Source organism: Polyodon spathula, chromosome 5 (genome assembly GCF_017654505.1).
Source record: "Polyodon spathula isolate WHYD16114869_AA chromosome 5, ASM1765450v1, whole genome shotgun sequence".
Classification (NCBI taxonomy): domain Eukaryota; kingdom Metazoa; phylum Chordata; class Actinopteri; order Acipenseriformes; family Polyodontidae; genus Polyodon; species Polyodon spathula.
In genome coordinates, this window is record NC_054538.1 from 1902128 (window position 1) to 1930066 (window position 27939).

The window sequence follows — 27939 nt, forward strand, 5'->3', positions numbered from 1 at the left end:
TGTACTTCCGGGTGTGGGCGCCTTCATCGGACATACGGGTTTCGCTTATGTACTTAACCGACCAGAGATATTGTGCCTAAGTTATGGGAGTGAAAGGGGATCAAGTTTGATAAAGCCATAGATACACAAGGACCGGTGAAATCCATCTATATTGGACAGAATTAACATCTCTCAAAGCAATGTTGAAAAGAAAAACTAGAGGAGCCTGTGCTGAAGTGAAACGGCTTCAGGCCAGCCTGGTCGCGCCTGTCAATGCCGTGTTGACACTGTTTTTAACTTCGTTTTTACTTCTAACTTTTCTCCTTTGTGTGGATGGAGCCAGAAATCCTCAGGAGTCGGAAATATTAGAAAACGACCACGAGTTGGGTGAGTAGAGGTTTAGAAATATATTGGCTGTAATTCATTTATCATTGTTTAAATTGTGCGTGTTGTTACTGCACTTGTTTAACAGGCCTGCATTGTTTTGTTTTTGGTGAAGGGATTGAGGAATGAGATCGTCCTAACTCATACATACAGTAGGATACACAAGCCTGATTTTTTTAATTTTTTTTTTTTGGTGTTAATGTGTTTATTTAAAATGTATGAAATCTGTAAAGCCCATGCTTGAGTTGAGACTCAGAATCTCCCCAGAGATAAATACAATGTCACCAGTGACTTAAGTTTCACAGCAAGTGTACAGAAAGTTACTGTGTGAATAATACAATCTTACCGCTTTCACACAGACGAGTTGTGACAGCTCAGAACTAGTGTAGTGTTAGAAAGTGGTACATCGTTACAATATGGTACAAAGTAGTATGCTGTCAGATTTTGGTACATGAGCGATCAATTGCGATCTGATGGATGTTTTCCCCTTGTCAACCAGGTACATTTGCCATGAATTATACTTTTTTTTTTTTTTTTCAAACTTAAACTGGAAACAGACAATCAGTTTCTCTAAAAAGAAAAAAAAAAACATCACAACAAATAAGACAAAATGATAAGTCCACGGCAAAGTTGCAGAAGTAAAAAAAAAATGTACAAGACCCAATGTATTGCATATGAAACTATTGGCATTCTATTATGTTAATGGTGTAAAAATATGTTTAATTACATTTTAAAATATGAAAAAGACCGAAAACAGCTTAACAGATTTGAATGGGCACTTCCCTACTTTCTTAGCAGAAGTTGTTTAAGGGTACTCAGGCAAGCGCAATGTACCACTTTTTACAGCGTACCTGAAAATAACACTACACTGGCACAGATGCAGCATTTTGGTCTGTGTGAATTGCCTGAGCTGTCAAGTGTGTGCTACAGTAACCTTAATCAAATTCCTATTACCCCTGCTCAATCACATGCTCTTGATTGGACCAATTTACACCTAGGTTTATTTATTGTCAGGTATCTGTCTGAAATGGCTCTGTTAATTTGTGATTTTATTCAGGATTATAAGATTGATATTGCCAGTATCTGCAAAGACTGTGGACCGTACATTTAAACCCCGGGTAATTAATTCTTCAAGTGCTGTTAAGCTTTCTGATGTATTGAGCTCATTACCACTCTCTGAGTCCTCATCAGTAGATGAGCTGGTTAATACCTACACCACCACCTTGACTGGTATCTTCGATACTGTAGCACCAATCAAAACTTTAAAAAAAAAGCTCACCATGGTTTAGTGATACAACTCATGAGGTGAAATATCATAAACTACAACGGAGACGGCAGGAATCTAAACTGCTTGTTCATTACATCACATGGAAGAGCCACCTGGTTAAGTATAGGAAGGCTCTGGCGTTGAAACAAATAAAAATAGTCCTAGATTTCGTTTTGCTACCCTAGATAAATTAACGAATCCTTCCCCTAATAGTCCTACCCATGGCATTGGCACCTCTCACAGCTGCAATGACTATTTACATTTCTTTAAAAATAAAATGCTTGACATCAGAAATGAGATTCCAGACACCTTCTGTTAAGGAGGACTCCAGCACAATTTTACCAGCTACACCTATTAAGGCTACTATGGGGGCTTTTTCTTTGATTACCTTATAGCAGTGGTGGCCAATATGTTTGATTCCAAAAGATTTTTGGTGGATCTTGGGACAAATCAGAACAAGCACTAACATCTAAGCACACAAGAGTTTTTGTTACTGATCGGGAGAGCCTTCTGTGTCGTCCAGTAGCACAGATGAAAATTTTGACAATGTTAACATAAAAAAGTCCATGTTTTGCACGTTTTGTCAGAATGCAGGTGAACTGATGGCAGGTAGACTGCATTGTTAACAGGGAGCCAGAAGTTCAAATGTGAAAGTATATGCTTCAAAGCGGCACGCAGAGAGGCATACATCCACAAATGTCAGCCAGACCACTCCGCTACCGTAAACAGACAATTATATAAACAGGAATTATACATTATAATTTTGTTGATGCAAAAGTGTTAAGAAAGGAAGTAAAAAAAAATAAATTCGAGCAAAATTGTATATATTTTTTTGTGTGCCCCTACATTTTTTAACTTAGGCCCACGTGTGCCTAAAAAAAAGTTAGCATAGAGCCTTGCCTGCACCAGGTTTCAAGACTCAGATGAAAAATGCTGGTAAGTTTCTGTTTTATAACTACCAATGCTTAATATTAAAAATGCTTTGATTGTGCATTTGTTACACTTTTGTTGTTGTGGTTGTTTTGTTTTATTATTGTTATCTTACGTATTGGACACTGTTATATGAAATCCTGCTAATAATTGTTGGTCATAGCTTACTGGTGGATTGCAGATCCCACTGAGATCCACCAGAATGGATTGCAGTGTTTGGTGTATTGGCCACCACTGCTTTACAGGAACTGACAGAGCTACTGTAGTTCAACAGAGAGCTACTAAATACTCTCTTGATCCTATTTCCACAAAACTATTAAAATATGTTCTTGGTGTTATTAATACCCACGTTTAAAAAAAAAAAAAAAAAAAAAAAAAAAAAGATTTTTGGTTCACTTTTCTCCAGTATAGTTCCCTCAGCACTTAAGGTAGCCATGGTAAAGCCTATGCTTAAGAAACGCAATTTGGATCCTAAAGTCCTCAATAACTATAGGCCAATCTCCAACCTACCATTTTTTAGATAAAGTTCTAGAGAGTGTTGTTGCAATTCAATTACAAAAAAATTCTAACTCTTAATGGTATATTCGCTGCACATAGCACCGAGACGGCCCTTGTCAGAGTTGTGAATGATCTGCTGACAAGCTGTGGCTCAGGCTTTACATCAGTTTTAATTCTTCCAGATCTAAGTCCTGCCTTACTACTGCACTGTATACTGTAGACCAGTCCATCCTACTGAATTGTGTTAAAAGCACAGTGGGACTGTCTGGAGGTGGCCTTTTCTGATTAAAATCTTATCTTTCTGATAGGTTTCAGTTCGTTTCTATTGGGGAGGTAAAATTGTCATTATCGGAAGTTGTCTGTGGTGTTCCACAGGGCTCCAGTCTAGGTCCCCTGTTGTGTTTGTTATAGGCTAGGCTATATGCTACCATTAGGTGACATTATCCGCAGACACAGCACAAACTTCCATTGCTAGGCTGATGATACCCAGCTATATTTGTCCCTAAAGCCAGGAATTTCTTCTTGCTGGGTGTTATTAGCTACTTGTCTTACAGACATCAAGCATTGGATGTCACAGAATTGTCTAATGTTGAATTCAGATAAAACAGAGGTTATGGTAGTGGACTCACAGAATCAACTAAAAGGAGATGTGGGACTACATAAGCTTGACCCTTGCAGTCTCTCATCAAAACTTAAACTAGAAATTAAGAGTTTGGGAGTCATCTTTGATCTTGATTTGTCACTTGACACTCATATTAGGGAAGTTACAAAAGTGTCTTTTTACAATTTGAGAAATATAGCCAAACTTGTACCAATTATTTCCATATCTGATGCTGAGAGACTAATGCATGCCTTTGTTTAATCTAGAATTGATTATTGTAATGCACATTTTTCTGATGTCCCAGAACGTGTGGTATCCCGCTTGCAGCTTGTTCAGAATACCTCTGCTAGAATTGTGACTAAAACCAGGAAAATATATAAATGAAATGAAAACAGTGAAAAACAGGTGGAAATAGGGCTGAGTGTAAAGAGTTAAAAAGAAAGAAATGGAGCGCTGGTTTAAAAGAAAGGCACCTTTTTCTTCTGCATGGAAAAGCTACATGTCAGGCAATGGCAAAAGCAATGGAGAGTGCTCTGTCTGTTAGGTCTCCTGAAAGCAGCTTATTTTAAAGCAACACCAGTCTGAATGATGATGCAGTAATATATATATATATATACACACACACAGTGGCTTGCAAAAGTGTTCAGACCCCTGACCAATTCTCTCATATTACTGAATTACAAATGGTACATTGAAATTCCGTTCTGTTTGATATTTTATTTTTAAACACTGAAACACAGAATCAATTATTGTAAGGTGACATTGGTTTTATGTTGGGAAATATTTTTAAGAAAAATAAAAAACTGAAATATCGTGCTTGCATAAGTATTCAATCCCTGTACTGTGGAAGCTCCCAGTTTGCACCGATGAAAGAAATTGCCCTAACGAGGACACAATTACCTTACCGTTGGCCTCCACCTGTGAACCATTAAAGTTGCTGTCACATTTTCTGGATAAAAACCCCACTGTTGAAGGATCATTGGTAAGGCTGTGAATCTGAAGGAAAATGAAGACCAAAGAGCATTCTACAGAAGTTAGAGAGAAAGTAATACAAATGCATAGATTAGGGAAAGGGTACAAAATAACATCCAAGTGTTTGGATATCCCAGTGAGCACAGTTGGATCAATAATCAGGAAGTGGAAGCTGCATCACACCACCCGGGCACTGCCAAGAAAAGGCCGTCCCTCAAAACTCAGCGCTCAAACAAGAAGGAGACTTGTGAGAGAAGCCACAGAGAGGCCAACAATCACTTTGAAGGAGCTACAGAGTTCAGTGGCTGGGAGTGGAGTAATGGTGCACCAGTCAACCATATCAAGTGCTCTGCATAACACTGGCCTGTATGGGAGGGTGGCAAGAAAGAAGCCGTTACTCAAAAAGTACCATCTGAAAGCACATCTGGAGTTTGCCAGAAAGCATGAGAGTGACCCAGCTGGATGTGGGAAAAGGTTTTGTGGTCAGATGAGACCAAGATAGAGCTTTTTGGCCAAAACTCAAAGCGCTATGTGTGGTGCAAACCTAACACTGCCCATGCCTCAAGACACACCATCCCTACAGTGAAGTACGGTGGTGGCAGCATCATGCTGTGGGGATGCTTCTCATCAGCAGGGACTGGGGATCTTGTTACAATTGAAGGAAGAATGGATGGAGCAAAATACAGGAAAATGCTGCAAGAGAATCTGCTTCAGTCTGCTAAAAATCTGAAGCTTGGGAGGAAATTCACCTTTCAGCAGGACAATGATCCCAAGCACAAGGCCAAAGCAACATTGGAATGGCTCAAGAACAAAAAGGTGAATGTCCTACAGTGGCCCAGTCAAAGTCCTGATCTCAATCCCATTGAGAATCTGTGGCACTATTTGAAAATTGCGGTCCACAAGCGTCGTCCAACCAACCTGAACAACCTGGAGCAAATGTGCCAAGAAGAATGGGCCAAAATCACTCCGACACTGTGTGCAAAGCTGGTACATACTTACCCCAAAAGACTTAAAGCTTTATTGCAGCGAAAGGTGGCTCTACCAAATATTATAATATATATAATATATATATTATATATATGCGCAAAAGTGCCTTTTTTTTGCCATTCCCCTCTAAAATTTTTGAATCCTCCCCCCCCATTGGCTGCAGTGTAGTCTTAAATAAAGAAAAATAAATACATATTTTATGGATCAGAGCCGGCACTGAGCCGTCTTAACTGTGTGAAATGCTGTGTCTGTACTGAAGCACTATATAGGGTGTGGATTGAAAGTTAACATCCCACATGACTGGACATGTTGGGTGTCTTTGTCGGCGGTGTTACACGCTTTAATTTTTTTCTAATGCAATGACTGATCAAGAAAGAGGTAGTAATTGGAATCCGGAGGAATTCAGAATGCAGAGGAAACTCAAAGTAAACAGCAGACACGACAGGCTGTTTAAAATATATATATATATATATATATATATATATATATATATATATATATATATATATATATAACAATGCATCTGCATTTTTTTTGTAGCTGTTGACAGTATATGCAATAGGTGGTCGACAAGCCTGCAACTTTTACTACACTGCAGTTGGTATCAGACAGCTGAATTAAAATAATATTAATGATGCTTCCCCACTTAAATATTTTAATTTAAGTTTTCTACATATATACATGTTCATAGAGAAGACAAAGTGAGCACAGTGAAGTTTAGAGTACACTACAGTTCTCCAGTGCCATTAATTAAAAGATAGGACGTTGTGTTGCAATATATTGCGATACATATTAGAATTCGATGATGAATTATGCTGATGTAGATTTTGTGCTACCAGAATAAATCTACATATATACACTGCTTTTGTCATTTTTATGGAATGTATAATATTAGTAATATGACAAATTAAACTTTTATATGAAATGCCCAATAACAGTTTTTGTTGGATCCTGTGGACAATGTGCATGTGCTGTTTTGAAAGTTATTTAAAATTCTCAAAAAACATTGTTTTTAAATGTAATGTTTAAATGTTTATTATATCTTTATTTTCATTTTATATTGAACATGTTTTTCAAAAGTGTATCCTGTGACTGTCTGTAAACACAGGTTTAAAGCTGTTTTATAGATCGGTCAGTGCAGAGCCCTTATATATTTAATATGTATTACAAAAGCATAAATAAGTGCTACATATTTATTTAAAAGAAAAAAGAAAAACACTTACTGGCAAGTATTGTTATAAACTATGTATTTATTTATATACTTGTTTTTTTTAGGAGGACTAGCCTGAAAGCCACATGCTAGACGCATGCATTACCTATTAAATGTTACCTCAAGTTCAATTTACAAATAAAACATGAGTTTGTATAATTTGTTTTAGAAAAATCAGTATTGTAATTCCAGTACTTTTAAGATGTAGGACTACACCGCTGTGTGTGAGGTTGGTGGTACCACTAGCATATTTTACTTCAGCTTTGCATAAACAGCATAGCGCATTGTTTGATTCTATACAGCCATCCTTTTCTAGATTTATTAGGAAACAATTCCACACATGTGACTTTGCTTTGCAGAATTTAAACAGCTCAAAATCTGTGTGATCTTTTGCCATGTTTTCTTTTGTGTTAGCACAGCTCGCATTACGAGTTCTCGCAGGAAGTGATTATCTCATGAGATAATAGCTGACATTTTCCTTTAGACATTTCCCTGAAAAAATACCAGTAGTGTTGTTCAAATACCGGTTATTGTATTGCCTGATGAATATCACAATATATACCGGTATGGTATTATCGCGCACCCCTCGCGCCTAATATGGTATATATATATATATATATATATATATATATATATATATATATATATATATATATATATATATATATATATATATATATATATATATATATATATATATATATATATATATATATATATATATATATATATATATATATATTCGTTATTATTCCTTTTGTTTTTGTTTAGTTTCCATTGCCATGAAAATGATCTGTTGACTGCCAGGTTTGAAGCATGATCCCTTTGGCTGTGTGAAAGGGTTATGATGATATTATACCGCCATAGATTGCGCAATTTTGTGCTGTGTGAATGTGTATTTTAAATAATTTTTTAAACGTCTCTGAGATGGCTCAGCAGCGGCATTTGTGTATGAAAACTGTGTTCTGTTTATACTGTGTATTGTATAGGCTCTCCATTTTCTGTGTTCTTTCTGCGGTGCTAATGTTCATGTTTGCTTCTACAGTGCTACTTGCGGATTCCTGTATTTAAATTGTTCTAAAGATTTTAAAACTAAATTATAGGACTGTTGAGGGAAACTAAAGTTCATGCGATTAAAAGCAAATGTGCAGCAATGTTTCTGATCAGCAGAAACAGCACTCCAAGATTGGGTTAGTATAAATTGGAAATTTTGATTCGCTCAGAGTCGCTGCATTTAAGTTTGCATTTAAAACCATCTACTTTAACTTGAATCTGATTGAAGTGACAGGTTAAAGTTTATCAATTCTGACAAATCCAATTACATTTTGGAATGGAACCAGCAATTAGATTTTCCTGAGCGTAATGACATGCAGTTAGTCACACGTTTTAATTGCATTACTTAGCACACGCTATGGGGTTTTACAACAAATAAACCTCTTCTACTGAATGGATACCTAATAGGGGTTGGGCAAGGGTAAGGGAATAGACTACTGTATCAGCAGTTTTTAAAGAGAGATAGGCCCAGATCCATTGTTGTTTCAACATTTGTCTAGAATTTTGTAACGTGGATAATTGTACTTTGCAATCGCTAATTTAAATTAAGTGGTGTTGCATTTATGTAGTAATACTAAAATGAACTAAGAATGAATTGTAAATGTTTATTTGTGTACTATTTCACAGTTATGGGTGCGTTGTACACCTCATTGTAAGGGTGCTGACTGTTGAAGTTCAGTCTTTTTGAGTGACAATGAATAAGAAGGCCATTTCAAGCAAGATGTGATTTATTTATTTCTCCTTTGATTAGCGAATCGGTTGGTGTAGTGGCCAGTGTGGTTCACTGTTTTAATGACATCTATATCAGAGGATAGCCACGAGTATTTCCTTCATGCTACTAACAGCTGCTCTCTCTTTCAGAATCGCAGCTCAGCTCGGTATTATCAGACTATGATGTTCTCTCATTGTCCAGTGTCCGCCAGCACTCTGTGAGAAAAAGAGACTTGCAGCCTGAGTCCCACGTGGAGCGGTTGCTGAGCTTCACAGCCCTGAACAGGTAACCTAGTGCAATTCATTGACATGCATTTATACACTGAACAAAAATAGAAACGCAACATGTAAAGTGTTGGTCCCATGTTTCATGACCTGAAATAAGAGCCCAGAAATCTTCCATATGCACAAAAAGCTTATTTCTCTCAAATTTTGTGCACACATTTGTTTACATCCCTGTTAGTGAGCATTTCTCCTTTGCCAAGATAATCCATCCACCTGACAGGTGTGACATATCAAGAAGCTGATTAAACAACATGATCATTACACAGGTGCACCTTGTGCTGGGGACAATAAAAGGCCACTCTAAAATGTGCAATTTTGTCACACAACACAATGCCACAGATGTCTCAAGTTTTGAGGGAGCGTGCAGTTGGCATGCTGACTGCAGGAATGTCCACCAGAGCTGTTGCCAGATAATTGAATGTTCATTTCTCTACCATAAGCCACCTCCAATGTTGTTTTAGAGAATTTGGCAGTACGTCCAACCTGCCTCACAACCGCAGACCACGTGTAACCACGTCAGCCCAGGACCTACACATCCGGCTTCTTCACCTGCAGGATCAACAGAGATCAGCCACTCGGACAGCTGATGAAACTGTGGGTTTGCACAACCGAAGAATTTCTGCACAAACTGTCAGAAACTGTCTCAGGGAAGCTCATCTGCGTGCTCATCGTCCTCATCAGGGTCTTGACCTGACTGCAGTTTGGCGTCGTAACTGACTTCAGTGGGCAAATGCTCACCTTCAATGGCCACTGGCACGCAGGAGAAGTGTGCTCTTCATGGATGAATCCCAGGGCAGATGGCAGACAGCGTGTATGGCGTCGTGTGTGCGAGCGGTTTGCTGATGGCAACCTTGTGAACAGAGTGCCCCATGGTGGCGGTGGGGTTATGGTATGGGCAGGCATAAGCTACAGACAACGAAAACAATTGCATTTTATCGATGGCAATTTGAAAGCACGGAGATACCGTATCGAGATCCTGAGGCCCATTGTCGTGCCATTCATCCGCCGCCATCACTTCATGTTTCAGCATGATAATGCACAGCCCCATTTCGCAAGGATCTGTACACAATTCCTGGAAGCTGAAAATGTCCCAGTTCTTCCATGGCCTGCATACTCAGACATGTCACCCATTGAGCATGTTTGGGATGCTCTGGATCGACGTGTACGACAGCGTGTTCCAGTTCCTGCCAATATCCAGCAACTTCGCACAGCCATTGAAGAGGAGCGGGACAACATTCCACAGGCCACAATCAACAGCCTGATCAACTCTATGCGAAGGAGATGTGTCGCGCTGCATGAGGCAAATGGTGGTCACACCAGATACTGACTGGTTTTCTGATCCACACCCCACTTTTTTTTTTTTTTTTTTTTTTTTTTTTTTTAAGTTATCTGTGACCAACAGATACATATCTGTGTTCCCAGTCATGTGAAATCCATAATTAGGGCCTATTGAATTTATTTCAATTGACTGATTTCCTTATATGAACTGTAACTCAGTAAAATCTTTGAAATTGTTGCATGTTTTTGTTTATATTTTTGTTCAGTGTATTATTTTTATTGTTACTATAACTAGAACTGAAAGGGAACATGTCCTCTACGATCAGCCATCAGTTACAATAAGAGATTATTATCCATCATTTTTTTAAAAATCACATAGATTCCTAGACTACATGATATGTTTGTGTTTTGTGTATGCCTTGGTATGTGTTTTTAATCTAAAGAAAACATACATGTATATATTTTTGCAAAGCCAGTTAAAAACTATTACTCTGAAGGCCGTCCAGTAATAGTAGAGGGCTACAATTTTAAGGCAAACTAAATTGCTGGTTAGGTACAATGCTGCACATAAGTCAGTATTTTTCATTAATGGAAGTCTAAATGTAATATTTTTCACCATCCCACATAAGCTGAAAAATGTAACGGTAAACATGTGATGTAGTATTTTAACAGAAAATGTGCAGTTTTATCTGGATCTGGTATATTATATTATCTTGAGTCCTAGAACACTGCTGTGCGTCAAAACTAATGCTTACGTTTTTAAGGTGCAATATAAAGACGACTATAAAAAAGCAATCATTTTACATTTTATCGTAAAGTAACTGATTATGAAATGAAAATGTCTTGTATTTTATTATAAATGCCCAGTTTAAGTCGGTTCTGTTTTTGTCTCTTCTTTTTCTTTTCCAGACATTTCAAACTTTATTTGACATCAAGCCCCTACCATTTTTCAGAAAACTTTACAGCAGTGGTGGTAGGTGAAAATGGCAAAGAAGAAACGTATCCTGTCCAGTGGCAGAACTTCTTTACTGGACATGTTGTTGGTTAGCAGATCGCTTTATTTGCTTTTCAGAACAAAAGTTATATGTGCCTCATCATATCTAACAAATGCATTCACAATTGACTTTATATTACCACTGGGCAGCGTTCCCTCTAAGCTTTTTAGATACTGAGAAACTTGCCATTTTGAGTGAGAAAGGGTAAATTATCAAATTTTTAATTTTATTATTTTTGTCACATTATACAATTTTGAAACAGTATTCCAACACAAGTAGCTCAACAGTGTTACAATTTGTTTATATATATATATATATATATATATATATATATATATATAATATATATATATATATATATATATATATATTTTTTTTTATGAAGCGTATATTTACCTTTATGAAGCCTGTCTGAAATCCTGTCATAACTCCAGCCCCATCAGTTATCACAAATATAGACTGCATTCTTAACTGGTGGTCTGCATAGAATTGCTTTATACAATTGTATAAAACACTAGTATCTGCACTGCTTTTAATTGTAACCATCTTGAAAAACTTAACCTTCAGTTCTGACTAAAATGCATAGAAATCCAATAAAAGCACACAATACTATAGTCAAAAGTGTAATATATCCAATGAAAATCTATTTTATTTGGATATATTATTACATAGTTCAGTTGGGTTATTATTATACCACATTTAAATAAGAATACAACTATGATGATATAATTTAAAAAAATAATAACCCCACACAGAATAACCATTGTTATTTATTAGCTATTACTAGTGTTTCAGTTTGCACAATCACATTAAAAGTATGGTCTAAACTAAAATATCAGAATATGTATATCTGTCAATATACACCTTGTAGTAAGGAAACCCGATTTGTCCAGAGCTACATTACAACAATCCTTCTGCGCGTAAGATTTTTGAATTTATTAGTGAGTTGCTGCTACCATGTTGTTAATTCTTAATAGAGTATATATTTTTACAATTCATAAATATGTAGGACAGGAAGTACAAGTTAACTGTAAACTTACTTATGACAGATATTTTATGAAAAACAGCACCTGCTTCTCGTTTGCAATAGCTGTGCTTTCGACTAAAATCAAAGTATGGAACCTCGACTCTCGCAAAGCATTCACAGTGTTTTAGTACATCCACAAACTGCCAGGAATAATTTTTTCATATAGGATCTGCATCCATTGATACACCATGCCTTTCCATCAGCTTTAGAGAAAACAAAGCAGATAACATTTTCACACAAATTGTATCGTTGTATCATTTCCCATATGGCAGAGCACCCTGTGCCCGAATATGCTCATTTGTAGAAAGACGCCGAAGCAAATTCTGGAGTGATCTTTCCAGATGTACATTCATTGGAAAAGCCATTACTAAAACAGTCTCAAATGCAATAGAGAGAAAATACCCTATTAAAATGTGAACATTTAAAATAATAATACTACTACTAATAGTAATTTTAATAATAAATAATTCTTGCCGACAGAAGCATTTATTGTGTTCGTTGTCGAATGAGAACTCTGAAAGCGTTGGATCAGACCATATCCAGTATAAGTATCCTAGAGCGGACTTTTGTTTACCTTTTTGTGCTTGATTTTAACTCGGTAGATGGACCGATATTTGTGGAAAGAGGGTTGTCCGATATTTTATCAACACTTGATAATACATGAACGTGTATTAGAAATGTAACTGGATTCATTAATGAAACTGTGTGTCTTGAGAAACAGGGCAAACTGCTGTGTCTTAAGAAAAAGGGCCCCTTGGTTCCTTACAGACATACTGAACTATGTGACCTACTGACATTAAAACATCAAAAACAGACCCAAGACTAGGAAGCAAGCTGCAAGCGAGTCAACGACCACAAACAATGAAACTGAGGCCCGGCTAGAGGACTGCCGTAAAACTTTACTTATAGAGACTTATCAGACAAACCAGTCTAGGTTTGCTGTACACCTAAAACCACAGTTTCCAAAAGAAACTGTGCCCTGCTACCTGCGTAGCTAAAAGATTAAACGAAAAGGACAGAGCAGAGGGGCACTGTTGTAGATCCTATACCGAGGGTTGAAGACTTTGTTGCAGATGTTTGTTGATTCTGTCGAAAATTGAAAGCTTTGTGCCAAGTTTGATCCAACGCGGAATTGAAGACGTCGTTGCTGAGAGGAGAGTTTTTGTACTGGACACTTCAACAGATTGAGTTTCCAAGCCAGGGTGTTCTCGGCTCACCGCACACCAGCGACCCCTATAGTCTGGCTGGGCGCCTGCGGGCCTGCCTGTTAGCTGCCTGGGAGTTGCGTTGTCTTCCCACGCTGTAGCTCCTGGGTGGCAGCATGGTGAATTCGCAGTATGTAAAGAAACGGGCGGCTGACGGCACATGCTTCGAAGGACAGCGTGTTCGTCTTCGCCGCTCCCCAGTCAGTGCAGGGGTGCTAGAGGTGAACTGAGCCTAAATAATAATTGGGCATTTTAAATTGGGAGAAATTAACAAAATAATTGGCAACGACTAAATTAAAAAAAAAAAAATTAATAAATTAGATGATATTTACCTTGAGATTTTGGAGTCTCGATTTGGTGTTGATATTTATGATAATTATGAAAAATGTGCGCATTTTATCCTTGGAGGGAACGCTGCCACTGGGTCTCAAGCAAGCCAGTAACGTGTACGAGTCGCCTGAAAGCAGTGAATATAAAGGGCTCAAACCGGCATAGTAAAGAAATTCTATTTCTTCTGTTACTAATTTTGGCTGTTGTTTCTTTTAAAGGGGAACAGAATTCTCGAGTGCAAGCGCACATTGATGATACTGACTTCACGGCCCACATTCTTACAGATGAAGGAGAGTATAACATAGAGGTACGCAGTTGTGTTATGTTTAATATACAGGTAGTTCATTGCAGCCCTTTACCCAAGATAACCTATGCAACACAGTATTTTTTAATACCATGACACTGGCTACATAAATAAGTATCTGCTGTAATGGCATTCCCGTGTCTGCTCTTCCCAGCCTCTTTGGAGATATGTTAACTCAACACCTGATGGCAGAATGCTGGTGTACAAATCGGAGGATATCCGAGATATTGGGCGTCTGCATTCCCCCAGTGTCTGTGGCTCTGTTAAAACGGATGGATTATTGCCGGAATGGTACAGGGAAGCAGAGGCAGACAGCAAAGGTTGGTGTCTTTTGAAAAATTGATGAGCATTTCTGCTCCCTCAAGCCTGTGTTGTACTCACAGGTACATTTTACTTTTATTAAATGATCTAAGTCATTTTGGATCCGTCATAAGCAAAAACAATTCTATTGCCCTTTCTTTAATAACATTAATCTATATCTGTGATTGATAAAAAAACCTATTTTAAATGCGTTTTGTCAAGTTATTGATTAGGCAGACACAGCATCTAATCTCATTCATTGCAAGTAAAGCTCATGAGAGTCCATCTCTGCTTATAGATTCTCAACAACTGATGGGCAAGCATGTCAAATACTTAATTAAATGGCTTGCTATAGGTCAGTCATTTTTGAAAATGCACATACTGTATTGTGTTGAGAGTGTGAGTGTTGTCTTAGAACTAGTATTATTTTTAAACCAATTTTGAGTAGCTTTTAGTTTTATTCAGCTTGCATAGTAAAAAAAAATAGAGTGTAAAATAGTATAAACTATGCCACAATATGAGTGATAGACTTGTGTCCTGTATTGAGACAATATTACTGATAAGACTCAAATCTGGAAGTATTTTCTTTGTAACAGTACTTTACTTTTTTTTTTTTTAACTGCAGTTCAGTATAAATATATATTTTTAAATACCATTAAAACTACGACTAGAGTTGTGTCCTTGTTTCATTCCCTTGTCTTAAGTTGTGTGTGTTTCTGTGCAGAGCATCTCCATCGAGGGAAAAGGCAGAAAAGCAGCCCCGATCCCAAAAAGAATACCTGTAAGCTGTTGGTGGTGGCAGACTACCGCTTCTTCCAAAACATGGGGCGCAGCGAGGAGAGCACCACTATCAACTACCTTGTAAGAGACGTGGAATACGCCAAGCCTGTACCAGTGAAGGAGCAACACTTGTTCTGAAAGAGCTCACGCAGTTGTTTTCTGTTATTAAGCAATCCCCTTGGGGTGTGCTTCTATCTTCTTGTGTTTTAACTGCTAATACCTCATAAACCATTTGAATCTCACTGGGCAAAAATGTAACACTTCCCTTAACTTTGACCTGTGACCTCATATGGAATCCATTTTATGTTCATATGACTATTTGTTTACCGGAAGATAAAGACCTTCAATATTGGCTTTGTGTGCAGTACCCTGGTATTTTTTGTTTGGTGCAAAACTGGGTATCCTAAAAGAATAATTAGCCCTTTAGTGGCTGTAATTATAGAATTGTTTATTGTACTTTGAAACATGTCTCATACTAAAGCAAGTCTTGTGTTTTTTTGTTTTTTCCCCTTACAGATTGAACTTATTGATCGAGTGGATGACATTTATAGAAACACAACCTGGGACTATAATTTGCAAGGATACGGTGTGCAAATACAACAGGTCTGTAATAAGAGCGCTTTACTGATCATTCCATATTGTTCATGAAATCTTATAACTCTTTAAGGGATTTCACTTTCCCATAGAAGAAATCCTTGTAAATACTTGGGGTTTATTGTAATTATTTCTGGAGGTTTCCTGATGGAAATGTTGGATTATCAATTTAACATTACTAATACAATTATTCAGACTTTTTTTATGAACCGGTTCAGATTATTGATGTTGTGAAAAATGGTAACAGAATAAAACCAATTGGTGAATTGTTTTATATTAAAAAGAAAAGTGAAAACACTGAATAAAATGCACAGCTCTGCTGTTGCTTTGTTTGAGTTAAAGTGTATTTCATATTAGTTTTTTTTTTATCTTAAGTGAAAGTGTTTAATCTTAATTTCATGGACAACTGTATATTAGAGTCATTCTTCGGTAAACCGAAGATAATCGAAGATAACTTCTGTTTGGTACTGGGAACAACAAAAATGATTTGGTCCTTAGGGAACATGTGAAGTGTATGCATTTCTTGAAGATACTAAGGTGTTTTCATTTTTTTGTTTTTTAAACCACAATTTTAGATTATTATCAACAAATTTCCCACTCCCACTCAAAAGGGCAAGAAGCATTACAATATGAATCTGAATGATCCGGGTGAACAGGACGACGCATGGGATGTGAAGCAACTGTTGGAGGTTAGCAAGTCTAAACTGGAATATTATTATTTGTTTATTTAGCAGACACCTATATCCAAGTGACTTATAGAGACATTATAGGTTTTGGATTAATGTATTTCCATTGAGTGATTTTGATGCATTTTAAATCCACTTGTTCTTTATGTCAAAATTGGCTTCAAAGTGCCGCATCCGTTAAAGGCACTCTGCTTGCAGTGCAGGATGCGCCCTATAGCTTGGAGATCGCCAGTTCAAATCCAAGCTATGCCACTGTCGACCGTAGACGGGAGTTCAGGGGGCGGTGCACAGTTGGCCAAGCGCTGTCCAGACGGGGTAGGGGTTAGGTCGGCTGGGGAGTCCTTAGCTCACCGCACACCAGCGACCCCGGTGGCTGGCCGGGCGCCTGCAGGCTGACCTGTATGCAATTCAGAACTGCGTGGTCCTCTGACGCTGTAAGTTCTGCATATGGCTGCATGGTGAGCTTGCAGAGCTAAACAAACAAAAAAAAAAAAAAAAGCGGACGGCTGAAAAAAAATAAAATAAATAAAAAATAAAGTGGCTTCAAGTCTCAATTAAAGGAAGTGTACCTTTCTATGGTGTTAGCAGTAGTTTTCTTTAGGAGTTCACAGATTTAAGATTTTCTTGGCCGATACCGGTAGCTGATGATTATCTGCCCATATCAACCGATACCGATTGGCTACTGATGAGAATAGATAGTGCAAGTAAGCTAAGGTAAACTACTAGAACAAGACATAGGGCCTATATTTAAACTGTTTTATAATTATAGATATTAAAAAATGAACTGATATCGTTTTCTTGTTGTTTTTATGAAAAAAATGAAGAGGTATTGTTTACTTGTTTCATTTACTTCAGAAAATGAGTACAAATAATAACATAATATTATATTGTCTGCTTGCCAACAATTTATACATTTGTTTTACAGCATAATGTAAGGCTTCTGCTGAAGTAACGTTGAGGGAAAGAGTACTAAACTGAATACACAAAAGTCCTGACTTTTCTGAAGACCAAGTTTATTTTCAGTCACATACTTCATTACCCCGTCCTCAATATCGGATACACAAGTCACAGCTAGTCAATATGTACATAGTATTGTAAGAGTTCACTATCAGGTATTTAGTACCAGCTCTGAAAGACATTCAGGTTACATTGCTTTTTATAATCTTCTGATATTCCTGCTGCACAATTATTAGCTGCCATGCCCTACTTGTTCAACTCCCTTCATTACACACGCACCCACAGTGCATTTCCTCCATTGGGAGGTGGTTTGATATCAGTCACAAACCTTAAAGATGCAGAGCTGGGATTAATATATAAGGGATCATTACATATTCCCCCTGGTTATTAAGGACCGTCCTCGGACCTTAGACCTATTTATGGCCATATTATTGATATTATACCTAGAATGTTATACCTAGTTTCCTACAATGGACAGTTACAGACCATATGCATTCATTACAAAATTCACACAAAAATAACATTTTGCATTTGTATGAGTAAAATCACTTATGTAGAAAAAAATATATAAGGTGACATTAACTTTTATAGCCACTTGCTGTCAGACATTGCATATTATAGCTCCTATCTGTACTGTGCAGTAGAAAAAAAAAAAGTCAATTACAAAACGTTTGTTATATTCTTATTTTAAGTACACACTGCTTAAAAATGTAGCACTTAAATTGTTCACTTAACCAAAAAAAAAAGATACACCCGCAACCAATGCAGACTAAGCAAGATCAAAAAAATTACAAAAAGTCATTTTGATGTACTGGTACATTGTGTAATGATATAATAATAATATAATAATAATAATAATAATAATAATAATAATAATAATAATAATAATAACTTAAACCATCAATGTTATGTAGGATTCAATCCTTTTTTTTTTTTAAAGCATCAGAATCATATTCTACTCACAGTTCATCGATGGATTTAATGTAGCATCAAGTCTGTTCTGCTGCACACAACTTGGCTATCCTATTGTCTTCAGATATTTTTTAAATTCCAATCACTGCTCTTTTGAGACATATTTACTTTAGGTTTTTCGCATGTTACACAGCACTGCAAGGAAAATTACTGTCTCTGTGTTCTTGTTTTCTTAGTAAGTGCACCATTACAAACATTAAGTTCTGTGCTGGAAGAAAGTCAAGCATGAATATTGGTGTACATTATCGGCGAAAAGTAACAAAAACTGCTGTTGGTCAATTGTGATTATTTTCCTTATATCAGTGTCATGCCTATAGTCTACGATTATCGGTGCACCACAAGTTTTCAATGGTTGTAGCACCAATATTACCATTAATCTCTTGTAAGATAGCAGATACGTATCGCTTCCTCCAAATCTTGCTGCCAGATAGAACTGTGGCCGGTTTTCAATTTGTAGGCAGATGAAGGGGTATGTTAGGGGTTGTTTGTTTATTAGTAATATGCAAAATCTGTTATCACATTAATTCAGTGACCTTCTATTTACAGTTTGTTCATTTCCAACAAAGGTCCCAATTCGGTTAACTTTAGATCTGAAAAGGCATTTTGTGAAATACAGCAAATTTAAGGAGACTCAATATCGAGTGATCATGTGTTCAACATTTACCAGTCCCGGAACATAACTTTCTTATGGTCTGGTTGCTTGTACCAGCTATTTAGTGTTCAGGCCATACACTACTGTGAGTGAACCACTGCTGCAGAATGCTCCAGGTCATTTCACGCTTCCTGTTTAACAGTTAAGTGTTTTGGGTTTTTTTAACTCGCAGGTTTTTTTTGTTTGTTTTTGCTTGGTATCTTGTATAATGTCTTTCGTCATTTTTGTCTTCAGCAATTTAGTATAGATATTGCCGACCAGGCCTCCAATGTCTGCCTTGCCCATCTGTTCACATACCAAGATTTTGACCAGGGAACCCTGGGACTGGCATATGTTGGGTCTCCGAAAACACATGCACTTGGAGGCATCTGTCCTCACGGTAAGAAGGAAGCAGGTTTTATGTCAGTGCAGCACTGGATACTGATGTCCTTTCTGTTTGGTACAGGACAGCACAAGAAGTGGCCATGTGTGCTTCTCCAAATTACCCTGCAGTTCTCCAGCTACCACTATACAGGGTGTGGGAGCAATGTAGTCTACACCTGTTCAGTCAGACTGTCTGCATAGATTTCAATTGTGGTTGACAGGAATTGTCTATCTAGGAATTTGCTGCTCGACTAGGTATTGGGTTTAGCCTATGCTTAATTTAATTTTGTCTACTTGTAGTCTTTAAAGTGTTTCATGTGTGACTGGGTATTTACATAAGTTAGCTACATTTCGTGCACCTTTTTTTTTTCCAGCATATAATTTCAAAGCTTTGGGGAAATCCATCTACTTGAACACAGGCTTGACCAGCACCAAGAACTATGGGAAAACCATTCTTACCAAGGTTAGTTAAACTGATGCGAACAGACAGTATACGTCAGAATGAACATAACAACAAGTCAATCAAAGATGTTCAGTGTATTTTGCTTTTGTATATGTTCATTTCAATACAAAGTCAGTACGGTATAGGAGAATAGTTTACATGAATATTTTAACATTCATAATTAATTTGTTTTAAAAAAGTAAAGGTGCAACATAACTATCTGTATATACAAAAATGTGATACTGTAATACTGTTGTAGAGATGTGTACTTTCTACATTTTCAAATGATTTCAGTTTTGTAATCTGCTGTTTTTTTTTTCTATAATTAAATATTTGAGTGGTGAAGAGCTACCTCGCTGAGATTGATGTATTGTGGCCCATTGAAGAATGACCCTCCTGCCCAATTGTTTGGAATTTGAATGACCTTGGATGTGTCTTTTTGAACAGGAAGCAGACTTGGTTACAACTCATGAGCTGGGCCACAATTTCGGAGCTGAGCACGACCCGGATAACCTCTTACACTGTGCCCCCAGTGATGACAACGGAGGGAAGTATTTGATGTACCCCATCGCAGTCAGTGGAGATCATGAGAATAACAAGGTACTTGCTCCACTGTCATGCTTGTGTGCATTGAATCAGATTCATTAGTACAGTAAACTTACAGTAAACAGCTTCAACTTGCATTTCCTTACTTGTTTTTACTGTTCCCTTAACTTTTTTATGATTTTTTTCCAAACGTTCCGAGTGGTTCTTATTGAAATGGCTCAAATATTGCCATAGACATCTGCAATGATGTAGACTAGATCAGCTACAGTGTCTCTATATTAGTGAGGTGCAGGACCCTCCTCAGTTCATTTCCAGCAAAACAAACTGAAACTTCATCCATAGATCTTATTCATCCATCTTATTTTTAAAAAAAAAAAAGACACTTTATCAAGATGGCTAAATTCAGCAGTGTCCATGCACAGTGGAATCAAGGGACAACGTTTGTGGAGCAACCCTTTGATTTTAAGGAACTTGCTGCCAAATGGTTTACATTCTGAGCTACGTCTCTATTGTCAAGTAGGAATAATAGGCCATGCTAGCAAATTAGTAAATCATTTCAAAAAGCTTTTCCTAAATTTGTTTCTTCAGTTAAGAGAAAATTCATCCTTGAAAGAATATACTTGGATAATAGTTTTCATCTAAGTAGTGATTTGATAGAAACAAGTTTTTATCAACTGTCTAGAGGAAGAAGAAATTCTGCTTTGCCGTGTTCTGTCTACGTGTATCCCAGCACTCCATGAAGAATACCCTTTTCTCTGGGCTAGTGCCCTGTGAACTGTTCACAGCTATTAGAGGAGGCAAGGTCCATCTTGGATGTCAAATCCTGTATGCATTAACAGCTTAGAAAAATAGAAAGTGGCACACAATAGTGACACCTGGACAACAGGGTTAATGGTGATAATAAACTGATGAGAGGAAGGAGATTTGAGACAAAGGCAACTAGGAAATATATACAAAACAGAACAATTTTAGACTTTGTCGGTGTAATGCAATGGTTTTCACGTGACTCCCAACCCCCAGAGATTTTCCGAATGCAGCATTAAGTCCATTGGTAAGACTCTGAGCAGCAAGGCTTCTGATTGCTTCAAAGAGAGAAACAACAGAGTGTGTGGCAACTCTCGCGTGGACGAGGAAGAGGAATGTGACCCAGGGATCGTGCATTTGAACGATGACCCCTGCTGCACGTCCAGCTGCAAGTTCAGACCCAACGTGCAGTGCAGGTAAAGGTTTCCTGCTAACCTACTAAACCTCTTTTCTCCAGTCATGTCATCGGGCTGCAACCTGGAGTCTGTAATTTACAAATATACAAAACAACCTGCAAAAACCATGTCTGATTGTTGTATAGGGGCTCCTTTTTTACTGCAGTTTGTAAAATTCCAAGACTAAATTCAATTAACAGGCCATAACCATAGTAATCGGTAGAGCAACTACTAGCTCCTGACAGTAATTTAAGAAACCCATTTTGACTTGGTGGCACCTGTTATTTTTTGATTCCCCAGTGACAGAAACAGTCCCTGTTGCAAGGAGTGCAAGTTTGACCAAGCTGGAAAGATTTGCCAGGAAGCCATCAACGCCACCTGCAAAGGAGAATCTGCTTGCACAGGTCAGCCACTTCAGAGCCCGGATCTGCATCTGTTTCAGAATTGTTAAATTCCTTTACAACAAAACAGGGCAGCCAGCTGTGACGGCCCATCTTTACATGATGGGTCCTCACCCTTCTCTTTATTGCCTTGACTTCTCTATAATATCTGTGTTGTAGATATTTGTATTAAAATGTATCCAATGCTTAATGTTGCATTGTGTTATCAAGCAAGGGCAAGGGTATGTGGAAGAGCCTGCTTTAAACCATTTCTCATATTGCCTTATTTATCTTTTAAATCTTCAGGCACAAGCAGTGAATGTCCTCCTCCAGCTAATGCAGCTGATGACATTACCTGTGTGGACAAGGGGAAGTGCCGGCGTGGGGAATGCATCCCGTTCTGTGAGGGGCTCGAGGGGCTCAAGTCTTGTGCCTGTAATGGTAACCATTAAGTAGAAAATGGCTTTGCATTAATCGAACAGATCTTAATAGTTGTTTATATAGGTGCAATTGTATTGAGCTACCTTGAAAAAGCCAGCTTTGTTTCATCCGCTGGGTAATACTAATCATATTCACAACTGAGATGCTATTTCGTTCTGTACTTACAGAGACGGATAACTCTTGTAAAGTTTGCTGCCGAGATATAAATGGAGTATGCAAGCCTTATGAAGATATTGGAAAGTTCTTGTTCCTGCGCAAAGGAAAGCCCTGCACTGTAGGATTCTGTGACGGAAGTGTGAGTGACAGTGCTATATTATATAGAGGCAGGGCCGGATTAACCCAATACACAATTCTGGGCCCATATCTTTTTATATGAATAACAACAAATACAGTACCAGTCAAAAGTTGAGTACACCTGCTTGAAACCAGGCTTTTCATGATTATCTATGCTTTTAACTGTATAAACTTGTCTATAAACACTTAATATTTAAGTATATGATACGTGTACTTATATAAGCTGATAATTATCAGTGAATTGCATTCAGAAATTTAATTTTTAAATGAAAATGTAAATCTTGTCAATTTCAATGAAATGGTCACCCAAAGCAAGGGAATTTCAGTCTGAAGCCTAAGTCAGTTAAAAGTCTAAAACGTATAACACGGTGTTAGAACACTGGCCTAAGTATAAAAGTGTCTTTGTTGGATGTTCTCTGAGTTAACTAGCATGTTACCTAATTAACCTTTTGTCACCAATTATTGTTAACAGGTGAGGGTCCATGATTACTATAAATATAGGTAGCATAAGCACAAGTTTGTCATTCCTGAATGTAAGGGAGCAGAAAATGGCAAAATACGCTCAGTTAAGCAAAGAGAAAAGACTGTAATTACTTTAAGAAATGAAGGTCAATCTTTAAGACAAATCGCAAGAACTTTGCAAGTGTCTGTAACTGCTGTGGCCAAGACCATCAAATGATTTTAAGAAACTGGCACTCATGAGGACCGAACAAGGTCAGGCAGGCCAAGGGTGACCTCAGAATCAGAGAACAAGTTCATTCGAGACACAAGTCTGTGAAACCGACGATTAACTTCCCCTGAAATACAAGCTCAGCTAAATGTTACAAAAAGTAAAGATGTTTCAACATAAACTGTTCAGAGGAGATTGCGTGAAGCTGGCCTAACTGGAAGAATTGCTGCAAAGAAACCATTGTTAAGAGTGCAGAATAAGAGGAAGAGACTTGCTTGTGCCAGAAAACACAGAAACTGGACGTTTTGAGGAGTGGAAGTCGGTCTTATGGACCGATGAGTGAAAATTTGAAATATTTGGGTCCAGCCGCCGAGTATTTGTAAAACACGGAGAGGGTGAGCGCATAAGTTCTGCATGTGTGGTTCCCACTGTCAAGCATGGAGGAGGCAGTGTCATGGTCTGGGGTTGCTTTGCTGGTGACAGAGTTGGTGATCTTTACCAAGTTCATGCCAAGCTGAACCAGCATGGCTACCATAGCATACTTCAGAGGCATACCATTCCATCAGGATTACGGCTAGTTGGGCAGTCCTTATTCTTCAGGTAGATAATGAACTGAAACACACCTCAAAGTTGTGCAGGAACTATCTGGCGAAGAACGAAAGTGAAGGACAACTCAATCTAATGACCTGGTCTGCCCAGTCTCCAGACCTCAATCCCATAGAACTTGTATGGGATGAACTGGACAGAAGAGTCAAAGCAAAGCTACCCACAAGTGCCCAACATCTCTGGGAATTGCTGCAGAAGAGCTGGGAAGACATGTTGGGTGATTTCCTGCTGAAACTTGTTAACTGAATGCCTCGTGTTTGTGAGGCTGTTATTAAGGCAAGGGTGGCTATTTTGAGGAATCCAAGATTTAGAGACAATTTTCAATTTTCTTGAACATTGCTTTGATACTCCTTATGTATTGTTTTGTATATTGTAACGTGTGTGCTCAAACTTTTGACTGGTACTATATATATATATATATATATATATATATATATATATATATGGCATATATATATATATATAAACACACACACACACACACACACACACACACACACTCTCTCTTCTGGTACTTTTGCTCTAGATCATGTCTGATTTGCAGCTAGACTTTTTGTAGTTTGAACTACAACACATGAAATGATTAGGCATCAAGAAGCAGCAGACCCCTGCAGCAACTTTTCATCTGTACCTTTGTCTTTGGAATATCTGCATATTACAAAATTAAGTGCGAAATACAAGCAAATCAAAATACATTAAGCAAAACAAAAATGAAAAACCTGATTAGCACTCTTGGAAAAAACTCAACATGACTTCATTGTATTCCTTACAGGGCAAATGTATGAAGCAAGTTCAAGATGCCATTGAGCGATTTTGGGATTTGATTGAAAAACTTGATATCAATACTTTTGGTGAGTGTGTGTGTGTGTGTGTGTGTGTATGTGTTTGTGTGTGTGTGTGTGAATAGAAGATTGTTTGCATGAATGAACTGCCATAACACTAATAAAAAAAAAAATCATCATCTTTGAACATGCATCTACCAGCGAGATCACTACTGTTCTACTTGTGAGGTTTAGAATATCCCAGTGTCTACAGCTGTTGCAAAGTCAAGTGGTCTGTGCTTGGTTTTATCATGGCTTTGTACCAGATCCAGACATTTAACTCCATTTCTTTTTCGACTCCTGCAGCAAAATTCCTTGAAGATAATATTGTGGGTTCTGTGGTGGTCTTCTCTCTTATGTTGTGGATCCCACTCAGTATTCTCGTCCATTGTGTGGTGGGTATAGATTGAAATTCAATCAAAAAACATCTGCTTTACTCCTTTTAATGTCTTCTGATCCATAGAGGCTTTATATTTCTGTTCTGTTAGGTTGACTGTGACATATTCACTACAACCACTATTCTCAAACACATAACTAATGTTAGAAGCATTTTGATCGTATGTTTCAGATAAAGAGATCTAGCTTTAAACCCCTGCTCAACCGCTAAGGTCCTTTTTCCCTTCAACCCCGAAAAGCTCAGCTCTGTGCAGTTTAGAAACCCATTCTGTAATGTATACAGAAAGCTATTTAATGTCCTTGTACCTGTATACTGTGTTTTTACATACTGCTTGTGTTCCATCATCTAGGATAAGAGACTCGACAGGCAATACGAGGAAAACGCCAAATTGCTTTTCTATCCGAGTGTAAGTTCAAGAATCCCTTGATTTAACTCTTGTTTAAGGGGGTGCTGATGAAAGTCTTAAGGGACGAGTGATGGCTGATGAATAACGGATACATCTATTTGTGGTATTAACAGTCTTCTATAGGCTTTTCAGTTGTGTGAATGATTTATTTTATATATAACCAGGAACAAGCAATGGCAAGGCTATGACAGTGATAAAACTGCAAAAATAAAATGGTTGCAGTGAAAGGTCACATTTAATAGCCATACACTTTTTTTGTATTGAGGGTATTAAGCGTGTATATATATATATAAATTTTGACTGATGTTTATTTGGATATTGACTATAAAGTCATTAGACACTGTCCCTTTTAATTAAATCAGACAATATGTTTATTTGTAAAGGGTTGCCGATTTGGTTTCGAATCCCTTTTGATTTGAATCATCTTGTTACTGACAGGACGCACTGCTGTCTTTAAAAGGCTCTGTAACTGACGCATACCATCGCTATTCTGTAGAAAGCTTAGATGTGGTGTATGCTGGACGGTTTGCAGAAATATGATATTTTATTGTAGCTTTTTTCTGTCTCAAATGGTTGGCGGTTTACCAAGTGGATATGATGGAATTGGTGTAATCTACAATTATAAAACACTCAGTTATAATAGTGCAATTCTTGTGGTGGGAATACAGATGTTACTACACTAAACTGGTTATCTGTTTTCTTTTTCTCTTGTAGAACACAGAGATGCTGAGCAGCATGGACTCTGCCTCTGTGCGCATCTTGAGGCCCCCTTCCCAGTCGGCTGGCCGGTTCCAGCCCTCGCACACACAGCCCTTAACCACTGGGCCACCTTCTACTTCGGTGGCACCCAAACCGGACCTGCCACGCATGGCCACCATCCAGGAGGACACGAGCAGTGACTCTCACCTCGACGAAGACATGCTCCAAGAGGACTTCCCCAACAGTGGCACGGCAACCAAGTCCTTCGAGGACCTGACTGACAACCCTCTGACCCGCAGCAACAAGGCTCTGTCCTTCAAACTGCAGCGGCAGGCCCGCATCAACAGCAAGGAGACCGAGTGCTAGCCTCGCACTCGCCAAACACTGCATTTTATTATTATTTACTGTTTCTTTTGGTTTGGAGGAAGTGTACATATTTACTTAAATGTGTAATGAACATAATGCGGGTTTTACTATTTGAAAAATATGATCTGTTAGGATGTGACTTGCTAGCTGCATGTTGTTTGGTCTATATATTTATATGTGTGTGTGGGTGTGTGTGAATAGGTACTTTTTTTAAATGCAACACAAAATGTGTTTAAGGGATATAAGGTTTCCAAAGTAATGTACAGCTATGGCCAACAGTTTTACATCACTTCACATTTTAAGACTGAGGCATAATAATAATATAAAAAAAAAAAACCTATTAACATAATTTTGATATTTTATACAAAAGTCTACCAGAAGCCATAATAGTAGTACAGTATTTCATGTTAGATTTAGAAATGTCACATTTTTCAGTTTTTGTTAAGTACTGTACATGGTGAAAACTACAAAGTGGTGTGCAATTCAACATGTTAAATGTTAGCCTTTGAGCGAGATTCGGGGGCGGGGGGGGGGGTGCTGGGATCGTTCATTGCCATCTATCATTACCAATTTCTTATTTAAACCCCAATCACACACACCTTCCCTGTCTAGTGTTTTTGCTTTTTCCTCCTCCTCCCTCCTTGTTTCGCCAGTGCCTTTGCATCGGTCTTCTCTGGGAGATAAGTGAGTCTCACTTCCCCGACCTTAGGTAAAGCTACACTTCCTCTACCTTTGTTAATGGGAAGTTCTCAGCACGTGAGTAAGAGGGGACCCCTGGCCACACTCTTTTCTTTTCACAGCTCATGCGCTTATCTTAGCTCATCACGTGAGGCTTTGCCCCAACTTTTCAGGATGTGGCCCACTTTACACTCTCAGTACTCGAGTCCCTGACTAACCCATCTACTGTTTCTCTTTAAAGGTTTCCTGCGGGATGCTTCTCTGCTCCCGGCTTCAGAGGCCTGTGCCTCACCTCATCCGAGGGCAGCACCAGATCTGTCGGGGAACTCTTTCCTGTCAATTTCTTTCAGGTCCCAACAGCACCAGGACCGATTCCCTCTCCCCGAGAGACGCCTCTGCCAAGCCAGAGATCTCCTGTGTGTTTTCAGATCCTCGGGGCTAGCAGCCATCGCGACAGAGTCCTCTCCTCCGAGCAGGACTGCTCCCTGGACGGGGATCTCTTTTCTATTCTAATTTCCAAGTCTGGGCCTTATCAGCTTGCTCCTTAGTCCAGGCGCTCTCTGCTCGCTACTGTCCCACTAACAGCTTGTTTCGGTTCCACTGCTCTGTCCTTATAGCCCCAGCTCACACACCGTCAGTGTAACATTCAGCAGGTTTCATTTGACTTTATGAAG

General features: G+C 38.2%; 1 protein-coding gene across 2 annotated transcripts; it reads left to right on the top strand.

Moving 5' to 3' along the window:
• On the top strand, positions 1-26965 carry LOC121315402 (disintegrin and metalloproteinase domain-containing protein 17-like). 2 transcript variants are annotated; one of them, XM_041249457.1, is made up of 19 exons: positions 1-366; positions 8743-8878; positions 11065-11198; positions 13931-14019; positions 14171-14336; positions 15041-15177; positions 15613-15699; positions 16266-16379; positions 19192-19336; positions 19695-19783; positions 20210-20362; positions 21329-21528; positions 21808-21911; positions 22194-22328; positions 22496-22623; positions 24671-24749; positions 25026-25114; positions 25466-25522; positions 26237-26965. In XM_041249457.1, exons 1-19 carry the CDS (start codon positions 180-182, stop codon positions 26585-26587), a joined length of 2580 nt encoding a protein of 859 aa, XP_041105391.1. In that variant the 5' UTR covers positions 1-179; the 3' UTR covers positions 26588-26965. The 2 variants fall into 2 exon arrangements, with proteins under 2 accessions (XP_041105391.1, XP_041105392.1); XM_041249458.1 differs by lacking the exons at positions 1-366; positions 8743-8878 and having other exon boundaries at positions 11065-11128.
• Positions 26966-27939: the final 974 nt, after the last annotated feature.

Excerpts from the sequence above, each read along its gene's own strand:
- LOC121315402 (XM_041249457.1), top strand. The coding sequence starts at position 180 with ATGTTGAAAAGAAAAACTAGAGGAGCCTGTGCTGAAGTGAAACGGCTT. Across the intron at positions 16,380-19,191 it reads ATGTGAAGCAACTGTTGGAG|CAATTTAGTATAGATATTGC; the intron begins GTTAGCAAGTCT and ends TTTTGTCTTCAG. Across the intron at positions 25,115-25,465 it reads GTATTCTCGTCCATTGTGTG|GATAAGAGACTCGACAGGCA; the intron begins GTGGGTATAGAT and ends TCCATCATCTAG.